Raw genomic sequence first — 21,382 nt, forward strand, 5'->3', positions numbered from 1 at the left:
GAAGAGGGGTCGTGTGAAGAAAAGAGACCCGTCGCAGCCTTGTGCCGGCCTCGCCAGCTAACGACAGTAAGAAGGAAGATGCTGAGCGCTATGACAGCCAAGCAAACAGAAAGAAAGTGACGAGAGGGAAGACTGGCCTAGTGGGCCCGGTTCGGGCTTACCTGGATCCACTTGGTCATGTGCCTCAGGATGCTGTCTACGGCCTTCAGGGCGTCTTTCCTCTGCGGTGAGGAGGGGCCGTAGTGGTGGCCTTCCACATCGATGCGCTCATAATAGATGGCTGCCAGGTCGGCCCGGCCACTCCTGGAGGGAGCAGGGGGAGAGAGGTGAAGTCGAGGGGGACGCCCACCAGCTTCCTCCCCCTTCGCCCGGCAGCGGCGACACTGGTGTATCCCCCAAACCCCGACCCGTGGGCCAGGCAAAGCCGACACCTTAGAATGAACAAGGTGATCTCCAAGGGAGAGACACAGTTACCGCATCGAGACATGCCATGGGGCGCCTGCGTGGCTCAGTCGGTTAAGCGTCCGACTTCGGCTCAGGTCATAATCTCACGGTTTGTGCGTTCGAGCCCCGTGTCGGGCTCTGTGCTGACCGCTCAGAGCCTGGAACCTGTTTCAGATTCTGTGTCCTTCTCTCTCTGCCCCTCCCCAGCTTGTGCTTTGTCTCTCTCTCTCTCTCTCAAAAGTAAGTAAACGTTAAAAAAAAACATTTTTTTAAAAGTCACTTCAGGGTCCCATAAGTGTGTGGGCAGTGGGTGGAAGTTCTCACTAGGTAATGGCATTTTCATACACATCCCTAAACTTGTTTGAGGCCTGTGTTCGTTATACTGATGAAATAATGAACAGAATGGAAACTTCCATAAAATCATTCCCTCAGCTAAGCCTCAGCCTTTAGCTGCTTTATGCTCTTGTATCTGTAGCTTCCCAAATGTGCAGATTCATGCCGTATATCCTGTGTTCAAGTGGACACACTTCCAAGGTGTGGCTTGCACGGTGGGGGAAATTTCACAAACAAGGTTGACCGTTGCATTAAAGTTCAACGGAATGCTTTTAGGTCACTGCATTTTAGACCTCTCCCTTAATACCGCAGCTACTTGGCTGGTTTCTTTCAGGCTTTTCACCGAATTCACAAATCTGTATGTGACCAGAAAGCCGGTAAGTATCACAGATTTAGCTGATGGCTTTGTGTCAGGGAACTGTCAACCCCAGGTGCCAGGAACACCGGATTTGGGATGCTGGCAATTCAGGGATTATAAATGTGCCTTTGGGAAAGATTTCTAGGTTGGAGTTTCATCAATTCATTAGGGACCTGGGTCTTCAAGGGCTGAGAGCTCTCGCCTGTTTGGAGTTTAGCGGACAAATTCTTGGTCGCCAGCTGTTTTCCACATGGATCTGGTCTCCATCACAGGTCGGCTCATTTGTAACGGAGCAGTTGGGTGAGGAGTGATGGTTGGAAATGCCTGCAGACCTGTTGTTGGCCATTTATAATTTACAGCTCAGGGGTCCAGGAACGGAGCCAAAAGGACATGTGGCTGTCAGCCCAGTACTTGAGAACTGCAAGGGGCTCCCAGCCTTGGAGTTTCAGGGACACTCAGATCCCCTATCATCTCAGGATGCTGTCCAGATCTCTCCTCCGTGTAAAAGTTCATAATCTCACATCCATTTTCCTTACTGAAGTGAGTTGGAAAGAGAAGAATCAGGGAGACAGAAACAGGGGTGGAAGGGGGGAGGGGGGCAATTCAAAGGAATGGTTGGAGTTATCAACAGTTAAGAAAAATGATCCAAAACTTAGAAACTAGGCCCCCCAAACCAGCTACCTGTCTTTCCTGTGTCCTACAAGAATGGGGTCTAGTAAACTTGCTTACAGGTCACCAGACTTTATGACCAACTAGAGCCCGGACTGTGTAACCTTAGCTGTTAACCTGTAGGAAAGCAGCAAGATGAAGGTTCCATTTGCCTGATGGAGAAACCACTCCCAAAGATCATGGTCTGACTGTCCTCTAAGTTATTAAGCACTTCTGCATCTAACGATAATCACATCCCATCACCCTCCATCATTCATTTTCTTCGAGTGTGTGCGCTTCTCATATTCTCCAGTTAACCAGCCCTGTCATCTCCTGATTCCCTCAGCAATAAAGTAATTTGAACTCTGGCATGATTCTCGCATTCGTATGTAACTGAGCACATGACAGAGGCTTAGGTTTGAAAATTATACTTTGATAGGGAATTGGAATTAGACAAATCTGGGTTCAAAGATGTGAACCTCGCTAACCTGGAGGTCTCAGAAGAAAAGCAAACATATCTGCAGGCTTCAGTTTGCCATGTGAAAAACCTCCACAAAGGGCCGCACTGAGTTTTAAATGAGCTGAGGTTTGTAAAGTGCTTGACGCCTGGCAAAAGGGAGAGAAATGCCTCTCTTCCTTCCAGATGCCCCCGGATGGCTTTTCCCTGTGTGCTGAGCCCCTTCCCTCAGAGTCCACGAGGAGGAGGGCGGAAGGCCGGGACATTTGGACCAGTCGCCTCGTGGCCTGTGGAAAGAACCTCTGGCCATCCTTTCTAGGCACCAGCAGGCACTGAGGTCCCGGGATCCCAAAAGGATTCCCTTGGAGCTGTCTTGCACAGCCGGGAGCTTGACAACGGACGGCAGCCGCGTGCACCGCTCCCACGGCCCGGTTGTCGCTTGACCAGCCCTTCGGAGAGGCCGCATCAGGCAGTCTGCCGGGACCAGCCCGGGAGCCGTCAAGGCCGCCTCCGGCTGCCACGGCTCACACGGTACTGCCCTGCCCCCTGCCCCCCCGGACGAGCTCCTCACGCCCCTCTTTTCTGTCCGTGGGAGCGTGCCTGTGCCGCCATCAGAGCTTCCGGGAGGATGGATTCAGTGATGCGGTCACAAACCGCTTCCTGTGGTGGCTGCGGGGCAGGGGTGCGGCCTCGCAGGCCCCAGGTGCGGTGCGTGGTGCAGAAGTCGCTCGTGATGGGGGCTGCGTGCTGCTGAACGTGTCACATGGCGAACAGAAGGCCGAGGCCGCCATCCGGTCTCAGGCCTTCGTGAGCCCCAGGCCCGGCGCAGCCACGCAGGGGTGGCTTGCAAGGGGACCACCCCTACATCCTCTCCATCTGATGCGGTTTCAGCGCACCTTGCAGGCAAGGGTGTAGACCAGGAGGACAGCTGTGAAGTCGACCCCGAAGCGTTCAGGCACTTCTCATCAAGAATGGGCTCGGGCTCCACCACCTGCTAGCTGTGTGCGACCCTGGGGCAAGGTGCGTAACTCTGGGAGAGTCACTGGCCTCCTCAAAAGGGCAGGGGGGGGAGAACGACATCTGTGTAACACAGTAGAGGTCGTGGCAAAATGGGCCAATGGCAATGAGGCCTGTGACACAGTGCTAGCAGTTGGCTGTTGAGGACAATTTATCCTCTTCTCCTTCTCTTTTCCTCCACACTGGAAGTTCTCCAAGTGCTAAGGTGGCGTCTCCCACGGATACGACTTGGATCCCTAGAGCCTCACGAGCGCTGGATGGCAACGCCCAGGTCAAGCACAGAAGTTGGATTAGCCCTTCCTACAGAAACATGCAGCTTCTTGGCTGAGCGGGACCCTTTGCTGAAATGCTGTCCCTGGGTCCATCTTAACCGCCTTCTGTAAAAGCCTATCTATCTTGTATCCCTTTCTTTCTGCTTCTCAGACTAAATAGCAGAGAAGATGAAGGCACTCTATCAGCAGTGCTGATCGGGAGAAACGTGTGTGCCTGTGTTTGCACACTTACGTGTGAGAACTCTAAGTACTCTTCCAATTATAGCTAGGAATTTGAGATAGAACTGAGCAGAAACCAAGAGGTGAGCTAGGGAGCCTAAACTTACTCCTTCTCTGGGGGCTATCTGATGGAAAGGTAAATAATAATACATCTTTGCCTAAACACACATACCATGAGAAATTCATAATTCCTTTGGGTCACACTCTTCTATGAACAAGCTGCTACACGCAAGATGGTCTTAACTGTTCCAGACTGTTCCAGGCTGGACAACTACTGGTCCACAAATGTCACTCCTTTAGTCTACTTTGTAAGAAAGTAGCGAGACGTGTTCTCAAAATGCACAGGTTGGTTGAAGGAGGCACCTTCCTTTGCTTTGCAAGAGAGCCTAAATCATCTCACTGCTTTCCATAGGCAATAAGCAACATCTGGAATATTATTTTTCTTCTCTCCCCCCCCCCCCAACCTCTCTCTCTCATTTCAAGCCCTGACTAGTTTTAGAAATTGTGGATCTCCACCTTTCCAGCCACTATTCCCAGGAGGGTTTCTGGTGGCCCTGTTAACTTTGGCAGTGTGAAGAACCCACAAGAAAACCGCACTGGCCTGAGTCCATCCTGCCCGGGCCTCCACTGCCCAACTGCAGAAGCACCATTCACATTATAGACTATGCGAATGTCACCCTCTGCAGCTCAAGGCCATTTACGTGGACTACAGTGTCAGTGGTGCCAAGATGAGCAATATGGTAGCACCAGGTCATACCAGGTAGAGGCTGGGCCTGGGGCCACTTTCCTAGACTCTAGTTCTTTGCAGCCTCTTGTCTCTAGGGGAGCCCAATGCCTTTGCTAAACACACACACACACACACACACACACACACACACACACACAACCACCCCCACCCCCATCTTTCCCCTCTCTAAATGCTGTGCTCTAAGGTAAAGATGTTACTCCCCAGCACTCCATGGCTTTGTCATGTTGCCTGAAAAGAAGAAAAGGAAAACTTCTCTAGAAACAGAGAAACAGGAACAGAAACTTCTCTGGGAAACAGAGTGCAGGACCGACTCATCCTGCATTCTGGTGTGCCTCGGGTCAAGACACTTTGCTTGAGGGGCCAGCTTGCAGGCCAGGGCTAATCTGAGTCTCTTGTGACTGTGGACTCTCTCCCTGTGAGTCACTGGGTTGTATGCAGTTGGGACCATTCAGCTGTCAAAGCAAAACGAATGTGTAAAAGATTACACTCCCGTATAGAGTGTTGGGTTATTTGGAGGTCTTCGCGTGTTCATATTCAGCACAGCAATAGGCTGTGGGGGGTGGGTGGGGGGTGGCTAGCATTTCGGATGTGTTGGAAATAGCACGGTATAGACACAGAGCTGTTCCAGAGTTCTAGCTCTGCTCAGCCGCTGGGCGGGTGGTGCTGTTTGGCTTTGCACAAACTGGGTTGCAACTCGATATTCCAGTTCATCATGTGTGTGGTTTCCAGCCCTTGCGGGCAAGGGAAAGAAAGCAGAGTAGGTAGGAGGCAGAATCATATAACACATATGATTTATAAACCATATGTTGAAGAATATTTATTTAATATTTCATAATATTTATTTAAAGTTCCCAGACCCTGCCCTTTCCCTCTTCCCTCCAGAAAAAAAATCTAAACTTTTAAACTGGTTACATCTCAGTTTTAAAGTATTTCAAACCTATTTCCTCTCCAACCTGTCAGAGCTTGAAACTTCCTGTGCCTCAAAAGACCGTCTTGATGGGTTTCACGGACGTGGAATTATTCGAAGAAGCAACGAAGGCAGGGGTGTTGTTTTCTCCCCGTGTAGTTCCGTGGGGGTGACTGCTCCTCTCTGCCATGGTTACGTGGTGATGGCAAGAATGGGATTCCTGATCGGTCAACTCTACACCTGGGGAATCTCAGCTCTGGGCCAATTCATGGAGTTAGTGCCAGTGAGCTGTACGCAGCACCTAGGATATGCTGGCTCGCGGGGTCTGCAAGCTTGGAACCTGGCTCTTCCTCCTGGGAGAATAAATGTCCCTCCCTGGTCTCCACGCTGATTACTACGGGCCCTCTGCCTTGATTCCACCCAGGAGACTCATTCAACAGCCAAGGGGATCTCAAATCCAGCCCTAGAAGTCCGAGAGCCCCCAGCATCTTTAGCCTCTTGGTTGCTGATTTCTCAAGTAGACCCCACCCGGTCTCCCATCTTGACTTTCACTTCTAGTAGCTTCTGAGACTGACTTGAAGCTTTCTCCTGACCTTTCCTGTTGATCAGTTTCTTTTCTTTTTTTTAAGTTTATTTCTTATTTTTGAGAGAGAGAGAGAGAGAGAGAGAGAGAGAGAGAGCGAGCCTGAGCAGGGGAGGGGCAGAGAAAGGGAGAGAGAGAATCCCAAGCAGGCTCTGTGCTGTCAGCGCAGAGTTCAACGCTGGGTTCAAACTCACGAATCATGAGATCATGACCTGAGCTGAAATTAAGAGTAGGATGCTTAACCCATTGAGCCACCCACGTGCCCCTTCTCTGACAGTGCCCTGTCTCTGACAGACTCTTATGTGCTATTCAGGACAACATTACTTATTTCTACACTTTTAAAGTTCTGTGTCATTGTTCCATGTGGGAGCGGAAGAAAAGGTTCTATGTGCTAATATGCTAATGTGTTTCGTACATTACCAAGAAGAGGGTAGAGTAGGCAATTTTTCCAAATTTATTTCACCACAGATCGTTCCTTTTTGCCAAATAATTATTGATATTTTCTGAAATACAAGTATTCCCTTAAATCTTAAATTAGAGAGATGTTGATATTCATTTTGCTTCTCTCTTGTCCATCAACATAAAAAAGAAAGTCCCAAACCCTCAGGGACTTTCTTGCTCCCAATTCAACATTTACATAGAGTGCCCCTACCTGAAATGACTCACTCACAATTATTCTCTGGTAGTAGTTAACATTCACCATGCAAGAGGCTCACCACGTTTCTAAGACATTATTCCACCCATGCCAAACCTTCTTAATTCACTTTAGCATTCACTACCAGTCCTAAAAATCATGAAGAACAATGGTATGACTAAGACTTTGGGACACTTACTTGAAGGAGTCAAGAGCATCGCTCACTGCATTGGCAAAATTGATATCCGTTGGGACATTTTTATATTCTAGGCAGTAAGTAGGTCTGACACCAAGAATCTCAACCTCACAGCCTAAGAAGGAAAAAGATGGCAAATGGTTACCTTCTTCAATAATTAAGGTAGGGTTATGAGCCTATTTCAGGAAGCAAACACCATTAGTCAAAATATAAATTTTGTTCATTTTCATGAAATAGAAGAACCTATTGTTGACAGTTGGTATATATATATATATATATATATATATATATATATATATATATATCTACAATTATATTATATATATTATATATATAATTATAAAATTATAGTTAAATTTTGTTTAACTGGAGCAGAGGTTCTCAAAATACATTCCTAAGCAACACTCGTGTCCCATGACAAGGACTAGTAAAATTTCATTAATGTTTGTCTTTCCCAACTTGAAACAAAAAGTTAATTAGTACACAGAAAGGTCTTAATTAAAAGTTTTTTTCTATAGGTTTTTCATAACTACTAAGGCTTCTAGCGTGTCTTTGTCCATTCTAGAGTCAAGTTGCAGGTAGTATCTGATTATCCCAGGAATAATAAAATAAATACTTCACTAGTCCAACTGGACTCAGAGATAGATACTGCACTAAATTAGCAAGGCCTAAAAATCAGTAGGTCAAAGCAAGGATTCTGAGACATGACCTTGCCTCTTCCAAAATGAAGTAAAAGGATTAAGGGCATTCAGACATTGGAAGCTGCGATGGCCTTAGCTTCACTGCCCCGGTCCCTGGGACAAATAGTAGTTGCTCTGAGAGAGAGACATGAACCTTATTATCAAAATACAGGCCAGGAGAGGGATGAGCCAGCCTCAGTTTTAGTGGAGTACTATTGGGTACCTACTCTGAACTGGTGACTGTGTTCAGACATAGCAGAAACAAAAATAGGTCAGTCAGCGTCTCCATCCTGGAGCATCCCAGAGTCTAGCGGGAGGAGGCATACAGGAAAACAGCGTAATTTGTGAAGTCTAAAATGACATACACTTGCTGGTGCAGGGCATTTACTTCAGGGATTATTTCTTCCTGGAAGCCTTCCTTGAATCTCCAGGTTGGGCTCAGTCCCATTTGGCCAGTGTGTCCGGGGATGGAGGTAGGGAAGAAAGGGACATCCCAAGCAAAGAGAGTAGCAGAAGCAAAAGTTCAGAGATGAATAACAGTAAGGTGTGCGTGGAGACCTGTATGCAAAAGAAAGTTCCAGACAAGGGGTGCCCCTCCCCCACGGGGCTCAAACACAGGAACTATGAGATCATGACCTGAGCCGAAGTTGGGCACTTAACCGACTGAGCCACCCAGTGTCCCAATGCTGCCTACTTTTTGAATCACTGAGCTCTTTTTCTCTCCAGCATTGTCCTCAGCTTTCTGCAACTTTGCTGATGGCTCAGAGCCTGGAGCCTGCTTCCGATTCTGTCTCCTTCTCTGCCCCTCCCCCACTTATGCTCTCTTTCTCTCTCTGCTCCTCCCCCGCTTGTGCTCGCTCTCTCAGAAATAAATAAAGAAACATTTAAATGTTAAAAAAAAAAAAAAGTAGCATAAACTTTCTATGTAAAGAACAGAGAGCTATATACTGGACAAATTCCAAAACCTGCTAAAGAGATAATCCTTATCTTCCCTCATGACACTTGTAACTAGTGGCAAATTAAATCTAAAGCTTCAAAAACGCCCAGATCCAGCTCAACTACAGATTAGAATGACTTAGCCTCCACTCTAAAGGCCTGACATAGGAAGAGGCATGAACTTTTTCAGGGAAAATATCATTTGCTATTGTTCTTTCTCACACAATGCTTGGCATATAATAAAAAAAAGCATGAGATGTACTAAGAAGCAGTAAAATGTGTGTCATAATTAAGAGAAAAATATTCAACAGAACCAGATCTATAGATGTCACAAATGTTGGCCAGAAAGGGTAAACATAAAACAAATTTCTTTAAGAGATTATTGACTATATAAAGCAAAAAAAGTTCCCATAAGAAAAATATAATATATACAAATATTTGCATACAATTTGTAACTATGTGTGGTGATGGATGTTAGCTAGACTGATTGTGATAATCATTTCACTATATATGTATCAAATCATTCTGTTGTATACCTGAAACTCAAAATTTTACATGTCAATGATATCTCAATAAAAAATAAATACACATAAAAAAGAATGGGCATGATTGTTTATATATCATTAATATACACAACACACACACAGTAACTAGTCTTGGGAAAATAAAGTGCAAAATTGAAATCTTGGTTGAAGATTTCAATGACAGCTCAAGAAAGAAAGAATAAATGATATCTAAGATATAGCTACATAAAGACATAGAAGATTTGAATGCTAATAAGCTGGATTCGACAATGAAAATTTTATCTTCTTGTTGTAGAATATTCATTATTATCAAACTTAACAGAAAAACTGACTGTATTTTGGTCCGCAAAGAAAATCTCAATAATTTCCAAACAGCAGAAATTTTATAGGCCACCATGCATATTATCTGACCAGAGGTAATGAAATTAGGAATTAATCATAACAGTTAACTAAAAATAAATCCAACTCCTTGTGAATGAAAAAGAAAACCCTTATGTAACTTGGCATAAAGAGGAAATGAAACCTTCACTGAACCTTCACGCTAGATATTAACCACAGTGAAAATTCTACATTTCAAAACTTCATGGGATGCGTTTTCATTTAGGTCAGAAGCAGATCAGGAATGTTGCTGTCACCACTGCAATTTATTACTGTTAGAAAACTTCTTAGCAAGGCAATTAACAAGAAATAGAAATAAATAAGGAGTGCTACAAATCAGAAGGCATGCGTGAAGAGTTCATCTATGGGAACATTTTTAAAACTTTTTGTTTGCAACTCGTGGCAAAATACTCATATTTCTTCATGATACAGTACAAAAAACAGACTCACGGCAGAAACAGAAGTTTCACCCAACTATGAACAACGCACACGAATACTTTCTTGTTCTATTCTACTCTAGGTGTTTTTTTTTAATACTGATTAGCAATCCATAAATTGATTTTACTGTCCACTATGGATCAAGACTTGTGTTTGGGAAACACTGATATGAGCCATGTACCTGAGTATTCCTGAATCCCTCCTGTCCTTTGAGAAGAAGTTTGTTAGGTAATATTCACACAATATTTATTGTATGCATGCTTCGCCTACCAAACCACTTCTAGGAACATATTCTAAGAAAGTTGTATATATAAGCATCTATATTATGCTGTTATTTATAATATAAGTTAAAAAGCAATTTAGGGGCGCCTGGGTGGCTCAGTCGGTTAAGTGTCTGACTTCGACTCAGGTCATGATCTCACAGTTTGTGAGTTCGAGCCCCGCGTCAGGGTCTGTGCTGACAGCTCGGAGCCTGGAGCCTGCTTCAGATTCTGTGTCTCCTTCTCTCTCTCTCTGCCCCTCCCCCCACTCATGCTCTGTCTCTGTCTCTCAAAAATAAATAAATGTAAAAAAAAAAAATTAAAAATAAATAAATAAAGCAATTTAAATGTTTGAAAGTAGAGATGTGGTCAAATTATGGTATATCCATATAATGAAGTACCATGCAGGCATTAAAATCATTATGTCATTTGTATTTACTAGCATAATATTTTAGGTGAAAGGCTAGTAAATAGTATGTAAATGGATGATCTCATTTTTGAAAATATTTAAAGCAATTTGTGTCCAAAAAAAGAGAGGCAATGAATGTAATATGAATGTGGGAAATTAAAATAAGAAAATAAATTGAGTATAAGAAAAGGTAAATTTAGTGGCTGGTTTGGTAGACTTTTGTGGGCTAATTGAAGTCATTCTGAACACCTTCCTCACTTTCCATCACTTTATGGTAGAAGGAGGAAAGCCTTATTTCCCCAGAGCCCTTTGTGGCTAGGAATGGTCATGTGACCTAGTATCTCAGAAAACTGAGATCTGCTGAGGAGCTGAGGGTGGGAAGCTTTGCTTCTGGATGAAAGATAAAGTGCTTTGCTGGCACTGCCTCTTTCTGTCTTTTCCAGTTTGGAATGCAGGTTGTGATGACACAATCCTTGAGTCACAGAAGCCATCTTGAAACTATGAGGCAACATGTATTTCGTTAAAAAGTAAATGTGCGAAAATGTAGCCAAAGGATATAACAATCCTGGGTTTTTTAAATGAGGTTGTTGGGGTGCCTCGGTAGCTTAGTCGGTTAAGCATCTGACTCTTGATTTCAGCTTGGGTCATGATCTCATAGTTCATGAGTTCAAGCCCCAAGTTGGGTTCTGGGCTGACAGTGCAGAGCCTGCTTAGGATTCTCTTTCCCTAGCTCTCTGCCCCTCCCCCACTTGCATGCATTCTCTCTCTCTCTCTCTCTCTCTCAAAACAAATAAACATTAAAATAAATAATTAAAATGAGGTTAAGCAGATGAACCACATAAAGTATTTCTTGTAACATGATACAAATGAATTCCCATGTGTGTATCCATTGTTCAGTTAGCTAGATTTTCTATTACTTGCAGCAGACAATTCCTGACTCATTCAGAAGGATTGTGGTTGACATTAAATTATTATTGTTTACTGAATTGAACCAAGTTTATTAAAATAAATATGTTATTTTTTGTAATAGGAAACCAAAAAATGAATTTTTTACTCATAACTTCCAAGTTACAGATCAGGACTATATATATATACAGTCCTTCTAATATACAGATTAGGACACAAAAATTCTATTGTATCCCTATCCAGTTTTAAAAAATTATAAACATTCATGTGCATGTTCTTTGATGCACTTAGGCCTGCATTTCTGTTGGAATATGTGTATGAGTAGAACTGCTAGATTTGGGGTATGCATATGCTCAACTTTATCAGATAATGCCAAAGAGTTTTTCAAAGCTCTTTTATTAGTTGGCTCCCGTCAGCTCATTGTGAGACTTCCGGTTGCCCCATCCGTGTCACCACTTGGATTTGTCAGTTTTTTTAAATTAACCATTTTCCATTTTGGCAGTTACGCAGAGTTATCTCGTTGCAGTTTTATTTTGCATTTTTCTACGTTTATTTATTTTTGGGACAGAGAGAGACAGAGCATGAACGGGGGAGGGGCAGAGAGAGAGGGAGACGCAGAATCGGAAACAGGCTCCAGCTCTGAGCCATCAGCCCAGAGCCTGACGCGGGGCTCGAACTCCCGGACCGCGAGATCGTGACCTGGCTGAAGTCGGACGCTTAACCGACTGTGCCACCCAGGTGCCCCTATTTTGCATTTTTCTAAAAAACAATGATGTTGAGTAACTTTACCTATGTTTAATGACCACTGGAATACCCTGTTATGCTATTTTTTTCCTGTTTAAGGAATACTTTTCTTACCCAAGACCATGAAGATATTCACCTATGTTTTCTTCTAGGAGCTTTATGTTTTACATTTTACAGTTATATCTACAATCCACCTGGAATTACCCAGAATTAATTTAATGGATAGTGTTAGATAGGAGTCTGGATATATATATATGTATATGTATATATATATATATATATATATATATATATATATATATATGTATGTACACGAATATATATGTATATATTCAATAGATCTTTCAAAATTTGTTGAAAAGATCATTTTTTGTTACTTCTCTAAAGTGTCTCCCTTGTCATAAATCAGGTATTGACTGTATATTTGTGGGGCTGTTTCAAGAATATCTAACCTTTAGTCTATTTGTCTACTCGTGTAAATACCATTTTGTGTTCATTTTTATAGTTTTAAATGTCTATATTTAATGGAGTAAATCCTCCAGTTTTGTTCATCTGACTTAAGATTGTTTTTGCTATTCCTGATTCTGCATTTCCATATAAATTTCAGAATTGACCTGTCAATTCACACAAATGCGTACACACAAACTGTTAGAATTTTGATGGCAACTACACTGAATGTATAGATCAACTTTGGAAAAATTGATATCATATTAAGGCTTCCAATTCATTTACATAACATATTCCTTTTTAAGGTCTTTTTATATTTTTCTAAATAATTTTCTATGTAAAGTTCTCAAGCCATTTTTGTTAGATTCATTCCTTTATTTTTTGTGTTTTTGATTCTATTGGAAATATTGGCTTTTAAATGTCATTTTCTAATTTTTTCCCTAGCATATATAAATACAATAATTTTTAAATATTGACCTTATATCAAAAGACTTATCTCATTAACTCTAAAAGTGAGCGCTTTTGGATTTTTGCAGCAGCAGTCATCTGTGAATAATTACAATTTCTTTTTCTTTTTGTTTTAAAACTTTTACCCCTGACCTCCCCACCACATCTCCTAACTGGATTGGGCCTCTAAATGTAATTTTGAATAGAAGTCATGGTAGAAGGCATCCTTATCTCATTACTGAACTCATTTACCAGCAACTATGATCTTTGCTATAAGGTTTTTGGTAGATAGTCTTGATCAGATTAAGGAGGTATTTTACTAGTTTCCCAAGTTTATTCTAATAAATTCCAGTTTAGTTTACTAAAAATTTTTTTTATGAATTGTTGATATTTATCAAATAGTTTTTATTTATCTACTGAGACGATCAAATGTGTTTTTTTACTTTTATTCTGTTGCTGCTGTGAATAACATTGAGAGATTTTAAAATATTAAACCTGTTATTCCTGTAATAAACCCAATTTGCTTGGCATGTATTATTCTATTTATGTATTGATTGATTCAGTGTATAAATTTCTTGTTTAGAATTTTTATATCTATGTTCATGAAAAAGGTTATCCTGTAATTTGACTTAAAAATTTTTTTTTAAGTTTATTTATTTGGGGGGGGGGGGGAGGAGAGAATCCTAAACAGGCTCCGTGTTGTCAGCATGGAGCTGGTCATGGGGCCTGATCTCATGAACCATTAACTCATGACCTGAGCCAAAATCAAGTGTCAGACTCTTAACTAATTGAGTCACTCAGGCGCCCCTTGACTTTCTTTTAATATCCTTGCCACATTTTAGTATCAAGCTTTTGCTGACTTTTTTATGGATGTGATTTACCATTATATATTCTCTGAAAGAGTTTGTGTAAGATTGGTGTTACTTTTCCCTTACATGTTTGAAAACTTCACTAGTGGAAGCATCTAATACTGGGGCATTCTGCTAAGGAAGGTTTTTAAAGATTTAACTTAAAAATAGATATAGAGAAGTATTCCAACTTTCAATTTCTTTTTGTCAGTTTTGGTAATTTTTCTCCAGCAATCTGTCTATTTCATTTACATTTTCAAATACATCGGCATAACATTTTTCATAACATTATTTTACTGGCTTTTTAATGTCTGTAGGTTCTAAGTTGATGCCCCCTTTTCCATTTTATTACTGGTTATTTTGTCTCCTCTTTTTATTTCTTGATAAGCCTTGTCAAGATTTCATACATTTTATTAGTTTTTAATTTAATTAAAAAAATTTTTTTTAATTTACATCCCAATTAGTTAGCATATAGTGCAACAATGATTTCAGGAGTAGATTCCTTAATGCCCCTTACCCATTTAGCCCATACCGCCTCCCACACCCCCTCCAGTAACCCTCTGTTTGCTCTCCATATTTATGAGTCTCTTCTGTTTTGTCCCCATCCCTGTTTTTATACTGTTTTTGTTTCCCTTCCCTTATGTTCACCTGTTTTGCCTCTTAAAGTCTTCATATGAGTGAAGTCATATGATTTTTGTCTTTCTCTGACTAATTTCACTTAGCATAATGGAACTGGAGGGTATTGATAGGTTTTTCTTATAAGAACAAATGTGGCTTTATCAATTCTCTCTCTTGTATGTTTGGTTTCTACTTCACTTCTGCTCTTATTTGTTTTTCTCCATGTGATGGAATTTAATTTTCTTTGAGATGGAAACTTAGACTATTGATTTTCAGGCAATATTTTTATCTAATACATGCAATATGAGTATTAATTTCCTTTAAGGCATGAGTTTAGTTGCATTCCATTTATCCTGCTACATTATATGCAGTATTTTCACTAACCTTCCATTCAAGGTATTTCCTATATATTTCCACAGTACCTTCTTCTCCGAATCATGAATTATTTAGAAGTCTCTGATTGTTTTCCAAATATATGAAGATTTAAAATTTTCTTTCTGTTATTGACTATACTTTAATTATACTGTAGTTAGAGAACACATTCTGTATGATTTCACACTTTTCCAATTTGTTGAGAAATGCTTTATGACTAACATATGGTCATTTTTTACAAATGTTCCATGTGCACTTGAGAATAATGTGTATTCATCAGTTGTCGGGTGCAGTGTTCTGGTAATATCAAGTAGGTAAATATGTTAATTTGTTGTATAAATTTTCTATACCCTTCTAATTTTTTGTTCTCTTATTTTATCAGTTACTGAAAAAGAGGTCTTAAAATCTTTTAATATCATGAATTTACCAATTCTCCTTTGGTTCTGTCAATTTTTGCTTTATTTATTTTGAGACTGTACAATTAGTAGCATTACAATTTAGAATTGTTAGTTTCCTGGTGGATTGAGCCTTATATCAACATGAAGTGTCCTTTATTTTTTTTTAGTTTTTTTTTAATGTTTATCCATTTTTTGAGAGACAGAGAGACAGAGCACGAGTGAGGGAGGGGCAGAGAGAGAGGGAGACACAGAACCCGAAGCAGGCTCCAGGCTCTGAGCTCTCAGCACAGAGCCCGACGCAGGGCTCAAACTCACAAACTGAAATCATGACCTGAGCTGAAGTCGGACGCTTAACTGACTGAGCCACCCAGGGGTCCCCTGATGTATTCTTTATTTAAAAAATAGTCTAGAGGAGCCTGGGTGGCTCAGTCAGTTAAGCATCCGGCTTTAGCTCAGGTCATGATCTCATGGTTCATGAGTTCAAGTCTTGCATCAGGCTCTGTGGGGACAGCTTAAGGCCTGGAGCCTGTTTCGGATTCTGGGTCTCCCTCTCTCTGCCCCTCCCCTGCTTACGCTCTGTCTGTCTCTCTCTCTCTCTCTCTCTCTCTCTCTCTCTCTCTCTCAAAAATAAATAAACATTAAAATAAAATATAGTCTAGGTTTTTAGTCTACGTTAACTCATAGTAGTATAGATGCACCAGCTCTCTCTTGGTTAGTTTTTTAAACTCATCTTTTAAAAATGCTATTACTTTGAACTCTTCCACATACTTACATTTAATGTAGGTCTTTTATAAGCAGCATATATCAGTTTTGGTTTTTGTCTTGTCTGATGGTAGTTTTTTTAATGTAAATATCTAAAGTTTAACATAGACAAACAATGAAAAAAATCATAATTATACAGGTCAATGAATTCCTATGAAGTGAATGCAGCTGTGTAACCAGCACACGGACCAGGAGACAGAACAATACTGTCACACACCGGCACCTTCTTGTCCTTATTCTCCCAAGTGTAAACACTATTCTAACAATGTGGCTTAGTTTCACCTGCTTTTGAACTTTATGCAACCAGAAAAACTCAGAGTAATTGGAATTGTAAAATATTAGTAAAAAAGTAAACTTTTACATGTAATGTATTTACTGATATCTTTGTGTTTCAATCAGCCATCTAACTAACTGTCATGTATTCACTATACATTTGATAGTTTTTCTCTCCTTTCTTGATTTCTTTTCAACTAAGTATGGATTATTGTTGTTTGATTTCTCTGCCTTTATTAGCTTGCTATATATATATATATTTTTTTAAGTTTATTTATTTTGAGAGTGAGAAGGTGAGTGGGGGAAGAACACAGAGAGAGGGAGAGAGAGAATCCCAAGCAGACTCTGTCAGTGCAGAGCCTGATGTGGGGTTTTTTCTCACAAACTATGAGATCATGACCTGAGTCAAAATCTAGAGTCAGACACTTAACTGACTGAGCCACTCAGGTGCCCCACTATTTATACATTTTAATTAATCTCTTCCTGGCATAGGGCCCTAAATATGACCAAAAAATGGGAATATTGATTTATTGAAGTCTAATACAAATTTGTACTTCTGTAACTTCCCAGAAAATACAAAGACATTTGAATACTTTGAATTTACATTTCTCCCGCCTTCTGTGTTTTTGGTTGTCATATATTTTAATTCTCTATGGATTTTTAATCCAAATGTTATTATTATTATTATTACTATTATTAATTTACTTGACCCTCCATATGTTGTCATCTTCTTCTAGAGAGTAAATGCTTTGCTTGTGATGGCCACCTAGGCTATGGGCAGACCATTTCAATCCACAGTGGGTAAAGATGATTCAAACCTCATCTCTGTCTTTATGAAAGCTTCAGTCCTCAAAAAGTCTACACCCTTGCCCATGTCTAGCTCATTCTTATTGCTGAACTGTTGCCCTTTATTGTCCAACTAAAGTTCTGGGACATTTACGATGTCTCTTTTCCTTGGTGGGCTATGAACTTCAATTTTTGTCGCTTCTCTCATCCTGTGAATCTGTCAAAAGCTCTCTCAACTGCTTTTGAGATCAGTATTTCACTAGAGAGGAGACATGGTACCAATTGCCAGAGATACCTCCTTCTCTAGGTCTTGATATGTGTCTGATACATTATGCACGTACACATACACCCATAGTCCGGCGGCTTTTCTAACTTCTGCTGGAGATAAGAGTTATTTCAAATGCAACTCAGCCGGTCATCGTGCCAAGTGAAACACCAAATTTCAATAAATAATTTTTAAACATAAAAAGTTCCATTTTATTAGAAATGCACCTCACAATGAAAGGAATAGGGATGCTTTTAAAAATCAATTTATATATCCATGGATGAATATGACTGATCTCTAGAATAAGACAAGTTCAGAATCCATTCTATTCTTATTTGTTAAGTCGAAGTACTAAGAGAGTTGTTCACGTAAATAAATAGATGGAAATAGACATCGTTCGTTGTACCTGTGTCATTTAATTCTCTGAACTGCTGCCTTGCTTGAATGCCAACCTTCACATAGTGATCTACCATCATGAATTTCGAAATAATGTTTCATCTGACAACTCAATTAAGTTTTTCCTAAATAATTTTAAAGCACGCAGAAGAAAATACTTGATTTTTTTTAAGTTTTATTGTTTTATCACTGGATGTATTCACTTTCTCAACACCGACACCAATATTTTGAACTGTCCCTTTATCTGGTACCTGGAGGTTTTCATGTGCCAGAGCAATGCACCTTAGTAAGGTTCTGGATGGCTGAGGGATAGTCCCTTCTTAGGTAAAGTATGGAAAGGGCATGTTTTTCATCAAGCCAATATTTTCAATGCACTTGGAAGTTTAGGATCTTAGAACTGATTTCCTTAAAAGCAACCTTGTCCTTGTAAACCCCTAGGAACCCGACGTGAAGAACCCTGAACTAGGAAACCAGGCAGCAGTAGCTCTACTCTAAGGAAACTGTAATGTTCTGACAGCAGCTGGGCATAAAGCGGTGTGGGGAGTATGACTGACGGTTGTATAATTTATTCTCTTTTGGGTTGTCCCACAACTGAAGCTCTGTGAGCAGAGGGAGAGGAAGAACTTTCATAAGCAGAGCAAATGGGGCATTACAATTTGCTATCTGTTCAGGTAATGAGAGAGCCAAATGATAGGGTGAAAGGATCATAGCTCAACCCATCAGAGATACCCTGAATCCAAGTCCTGCAAACACAGTACATTTCGATAGAAGCTATGTACCTTCAGGTGCCCCTGAGAAGGGATTAAACTAGCACCAGGTGGACAGAAACAGGGACAAGTGTAATCCTTCTGCCCTCTCCATCCAGAATGGTCTCTTCTTGGTGAGATCTCAAAAGGCAGACACATTCACCCTACTTCTAATCTCATAACCCAGAATGAATAAACGACTGGCAAAGGAAACAGCTAGCAAGAAAGGACAGCCACAATGCAGTGTAACGTGAAATTGGTGAAACTTGTAGGTTTAAGGAGAGCAAGGCTCATTATTCCTAGGTGAAGTAGTGTAGGTACTTTGCTTTGTTTTCGTTAGTCTTTATCTGATGGAAATCAGCAGACTGGTGGTGGGGGTGCTGTGTGGATCCCACGAGATGGTTCTCTAATCAGGAGTCTATGGGCCCTTTCTGGATCGATCCTGTGCTCAATTTGTGAAATTGAGCTCCAGCTCTGAGTACGTTGCTCCAGCTCTGAGTCTGCTTCCTCCAGTCCACTTCCATGGCTTCAGGGGGAGCATGGAATCTGGGCAACCGAAGTCACTGCAGGTCGCCTCAACGTGACTGAGGAAAGCAGGATTTCTGGATCTCTGCATTGGGATGCAGGGAAACAAAGGCAGTGGCCTGGATCTCACAGTCTGAAAGATCAACCAGGAGCTATGGAGTAAGATTTTGGTTTCACAAATGCTCTGAGGGCATGTTTTGGCTTTACTCCATCTTGTTTCCTCACTGTTCCCAGGGACCTTTGAAAGGAATTGCCCTTAATTAGGGTTCATTTTCTAGGACTTCATCTTATCTCTGCCTAGACTCCACCTTCCTGCTGGATATTCCCACCTCAGGCTGGGTGAGAATCTCCTTCTACAACCTAATAAAAACATCCTGAGTAGAAAATACAGAGTTGAAGGGAACTTAAAGGGCAAAGAGGGCCACCACTATATTTGAATATACCTGTTTTGTCACGATCACACTTGACTGCCATAGCCCAAAACATTGTCAAAATAAATATGCGAGTCACGATGTCTAGAATGTGAGCGATGTCCCCCCGGATGTGGCATCCTAGCACAGCTCAGGGCTTTCAGAGCCGTCCGTGGCAGGCGTACATCAAAACCCTTTAATTTTACAAAGAAAACAAGGGTCTCAGATGGGAGAAGTGAATGTCCCAGGGTCTCCCTGCCAGCTAGTAATCATCTCTCCTGGCCGTGGTACATTTCTACAACACACACTGCTTTCCAGAATGATCCTTGCTTCCTGGCAACTCTCTCCAAGGACCACCAAGTTGAGCCCATAAAAAAAATCACATTTCTCCAACTTCCAAGAGCGTGGGTCTTGCCTTCTAAGTGCAGCCATTTGCCAACTTTGACACATAGTGTAACAATAACCCTTGTGAGCTGCATTTTATGTGATAGGAGGCAGGTGTACAACTGTTGAATACATGTCTCAAGAGAGCTTATTAAAACAGCTAAGCCAATTAACTCTCTTAGAAACATGTAACCTTTTCCAGGAAAATACATCTGAGGCACAGGAACTTGTGGGAACAAGTCCTTAGGGAAAGCATGGCCTTTGATCTCAGAGACCCTGTGCCCAGAGTTGGCCTGGCCCACAGAGCTAGGAGACCTCTGGTGGCCATTCTCTTCTGATGTAGGGAGAGGACGGTGGGCTGGCCTTAGCACAGGATGCTGCCGAAGATGGTTTTGTGTGCAGGGGTAGGGAGCAAGCCCAGGAGACAAAGGAGATGAGAAACAACTCCTCCATTAGAGAAGATTCCAAAAACTCAACTGAAAATGACTCACTGGGCATAAAAAGTGACTAATGGGAAACCAAGGTGAGAAGGAATGTATGCCCAACCCAAGCTGAGTCTGCGTGTTAGGAAGGCGGTGGTGAAACCACAGCGAGGCATAATGAAGCCAGAGGTGGAGCTTTAATCTCTGCATCTGTTAGTTAGCTTTAGATGGGGAAAATCTCTGGTCCAGGGTCAAGGACTGCACTCCTCTCAAGTGGGATCAGGTGAGGAATGAATGACCACTACTGGAACGACACCCCTGGGACCCCCTCATATAAACTATCAGTTCTGGGTCTGGGGCACAGGCTTCAAGATGATCTAAATATTGCAATGATTACATGATTACGGTGACATCACGATCCCCCCAAAGGAAGCCATCTGACTTCTGCAGCGCATGGTGTTCCCAAACAAAGTCTCCTCCTCCGAATAGGCGCCTTCCTGGCATTGAGGTCGCAGCAGACTGGACCTACTTAGGATGCACGATGCTGCCAGGCCCTTTACTGCACAGCTCAGCCCTGTCCGCGAGTTTGCTAGAACTCTGGCACCTATCCAGGGACCCCTCGTCCCTCCGACCCCCAAACCCAAGCTGCGATCTTCAAGTCTTACAAACCACCCTTTCTCCCCATGTATCTGGGGGAACATGGGTCTCCCCAACCTCTGAGGTGGTTCTGAGCCACTCCTAGGAGCATCTGGGACCAGGACTGAGTGCTGTGTGTGTGGGCTCTACAAAACCACTTCTCGGCAATCCTTGGGCCAACAGCCTGGGGCCAGTCCAGTGGCCATACGGCCCGGTGTTAGCCTCTTTCTCTGCTCGTGGTCCTGTGTATGGCTAACCCTGTCCCTGGTTTCTGCCTCCCAGCCCTGAAGCACCAAACAGTCGGGCTCTGTCCGTTCTCTGATGACCCAGTGGTCAGCCCCCTCTATCTACCCCTTTCCTGAAAACACTCCCCTCCTGTTCCTTACTGACCTGACGACCTGTCCCAGAATTCTCTTAGTGATTCAAAATAGGGCTTGTGTTTCACTCTATGGTGTTTGCTGCAAATGTATGTTTGAATTCTTGATGTGACCTTGCAGCTTGATTTTGGGCTAAGAATGACCTGGATCTGAGGGCTTCCTCCAGGTGAATTAAAATG

General features: G+C 42.0%; 1 protein-coding gene across 2 annotated transcripts in view; it reads right to left on the reverse strand.

The window, feature by feature from the left end:
• Positions 1-21,382, reverse strand: part of ENPP6 (ectonucleotide pyrophosphatase/phosphodiesterase 6) — a 138,627-nt gene that overhangs the window by 22,640 nt on the left and 94,605 nt on the right. For both annotated transcript variants that reach the window (XM_045055209.1, XM_003984581.6), the window contains 2 exons: positions 6,820-6,931; positions 162-303 (listed from right to left, as the gene is read on the reverse strand). In XM_045055209.1, the coding sequence (XP_044911144.1) occupies positions 162-303; positions 6,820-6,931 (254 nt within the window). The remainder of the gene's footprint in view (positions 1-161; positions 304-6,819; positions 6,932-21,382) is intronic.

Source organism: Felis catus, chromosome B1 (assembly GCF_018350175.1).
Source record: "Felis catus isolate Fca126 chromosome B1, F.catus_Fca126_mat1.0, whole genome shotgun sequence".
Taxonomy (NCBI): domain Eukaryota; kingdom Metazoa; phylum Chordata; class Mammalia; order Carnivora; family Felidae; genus Felis; species Felis catus.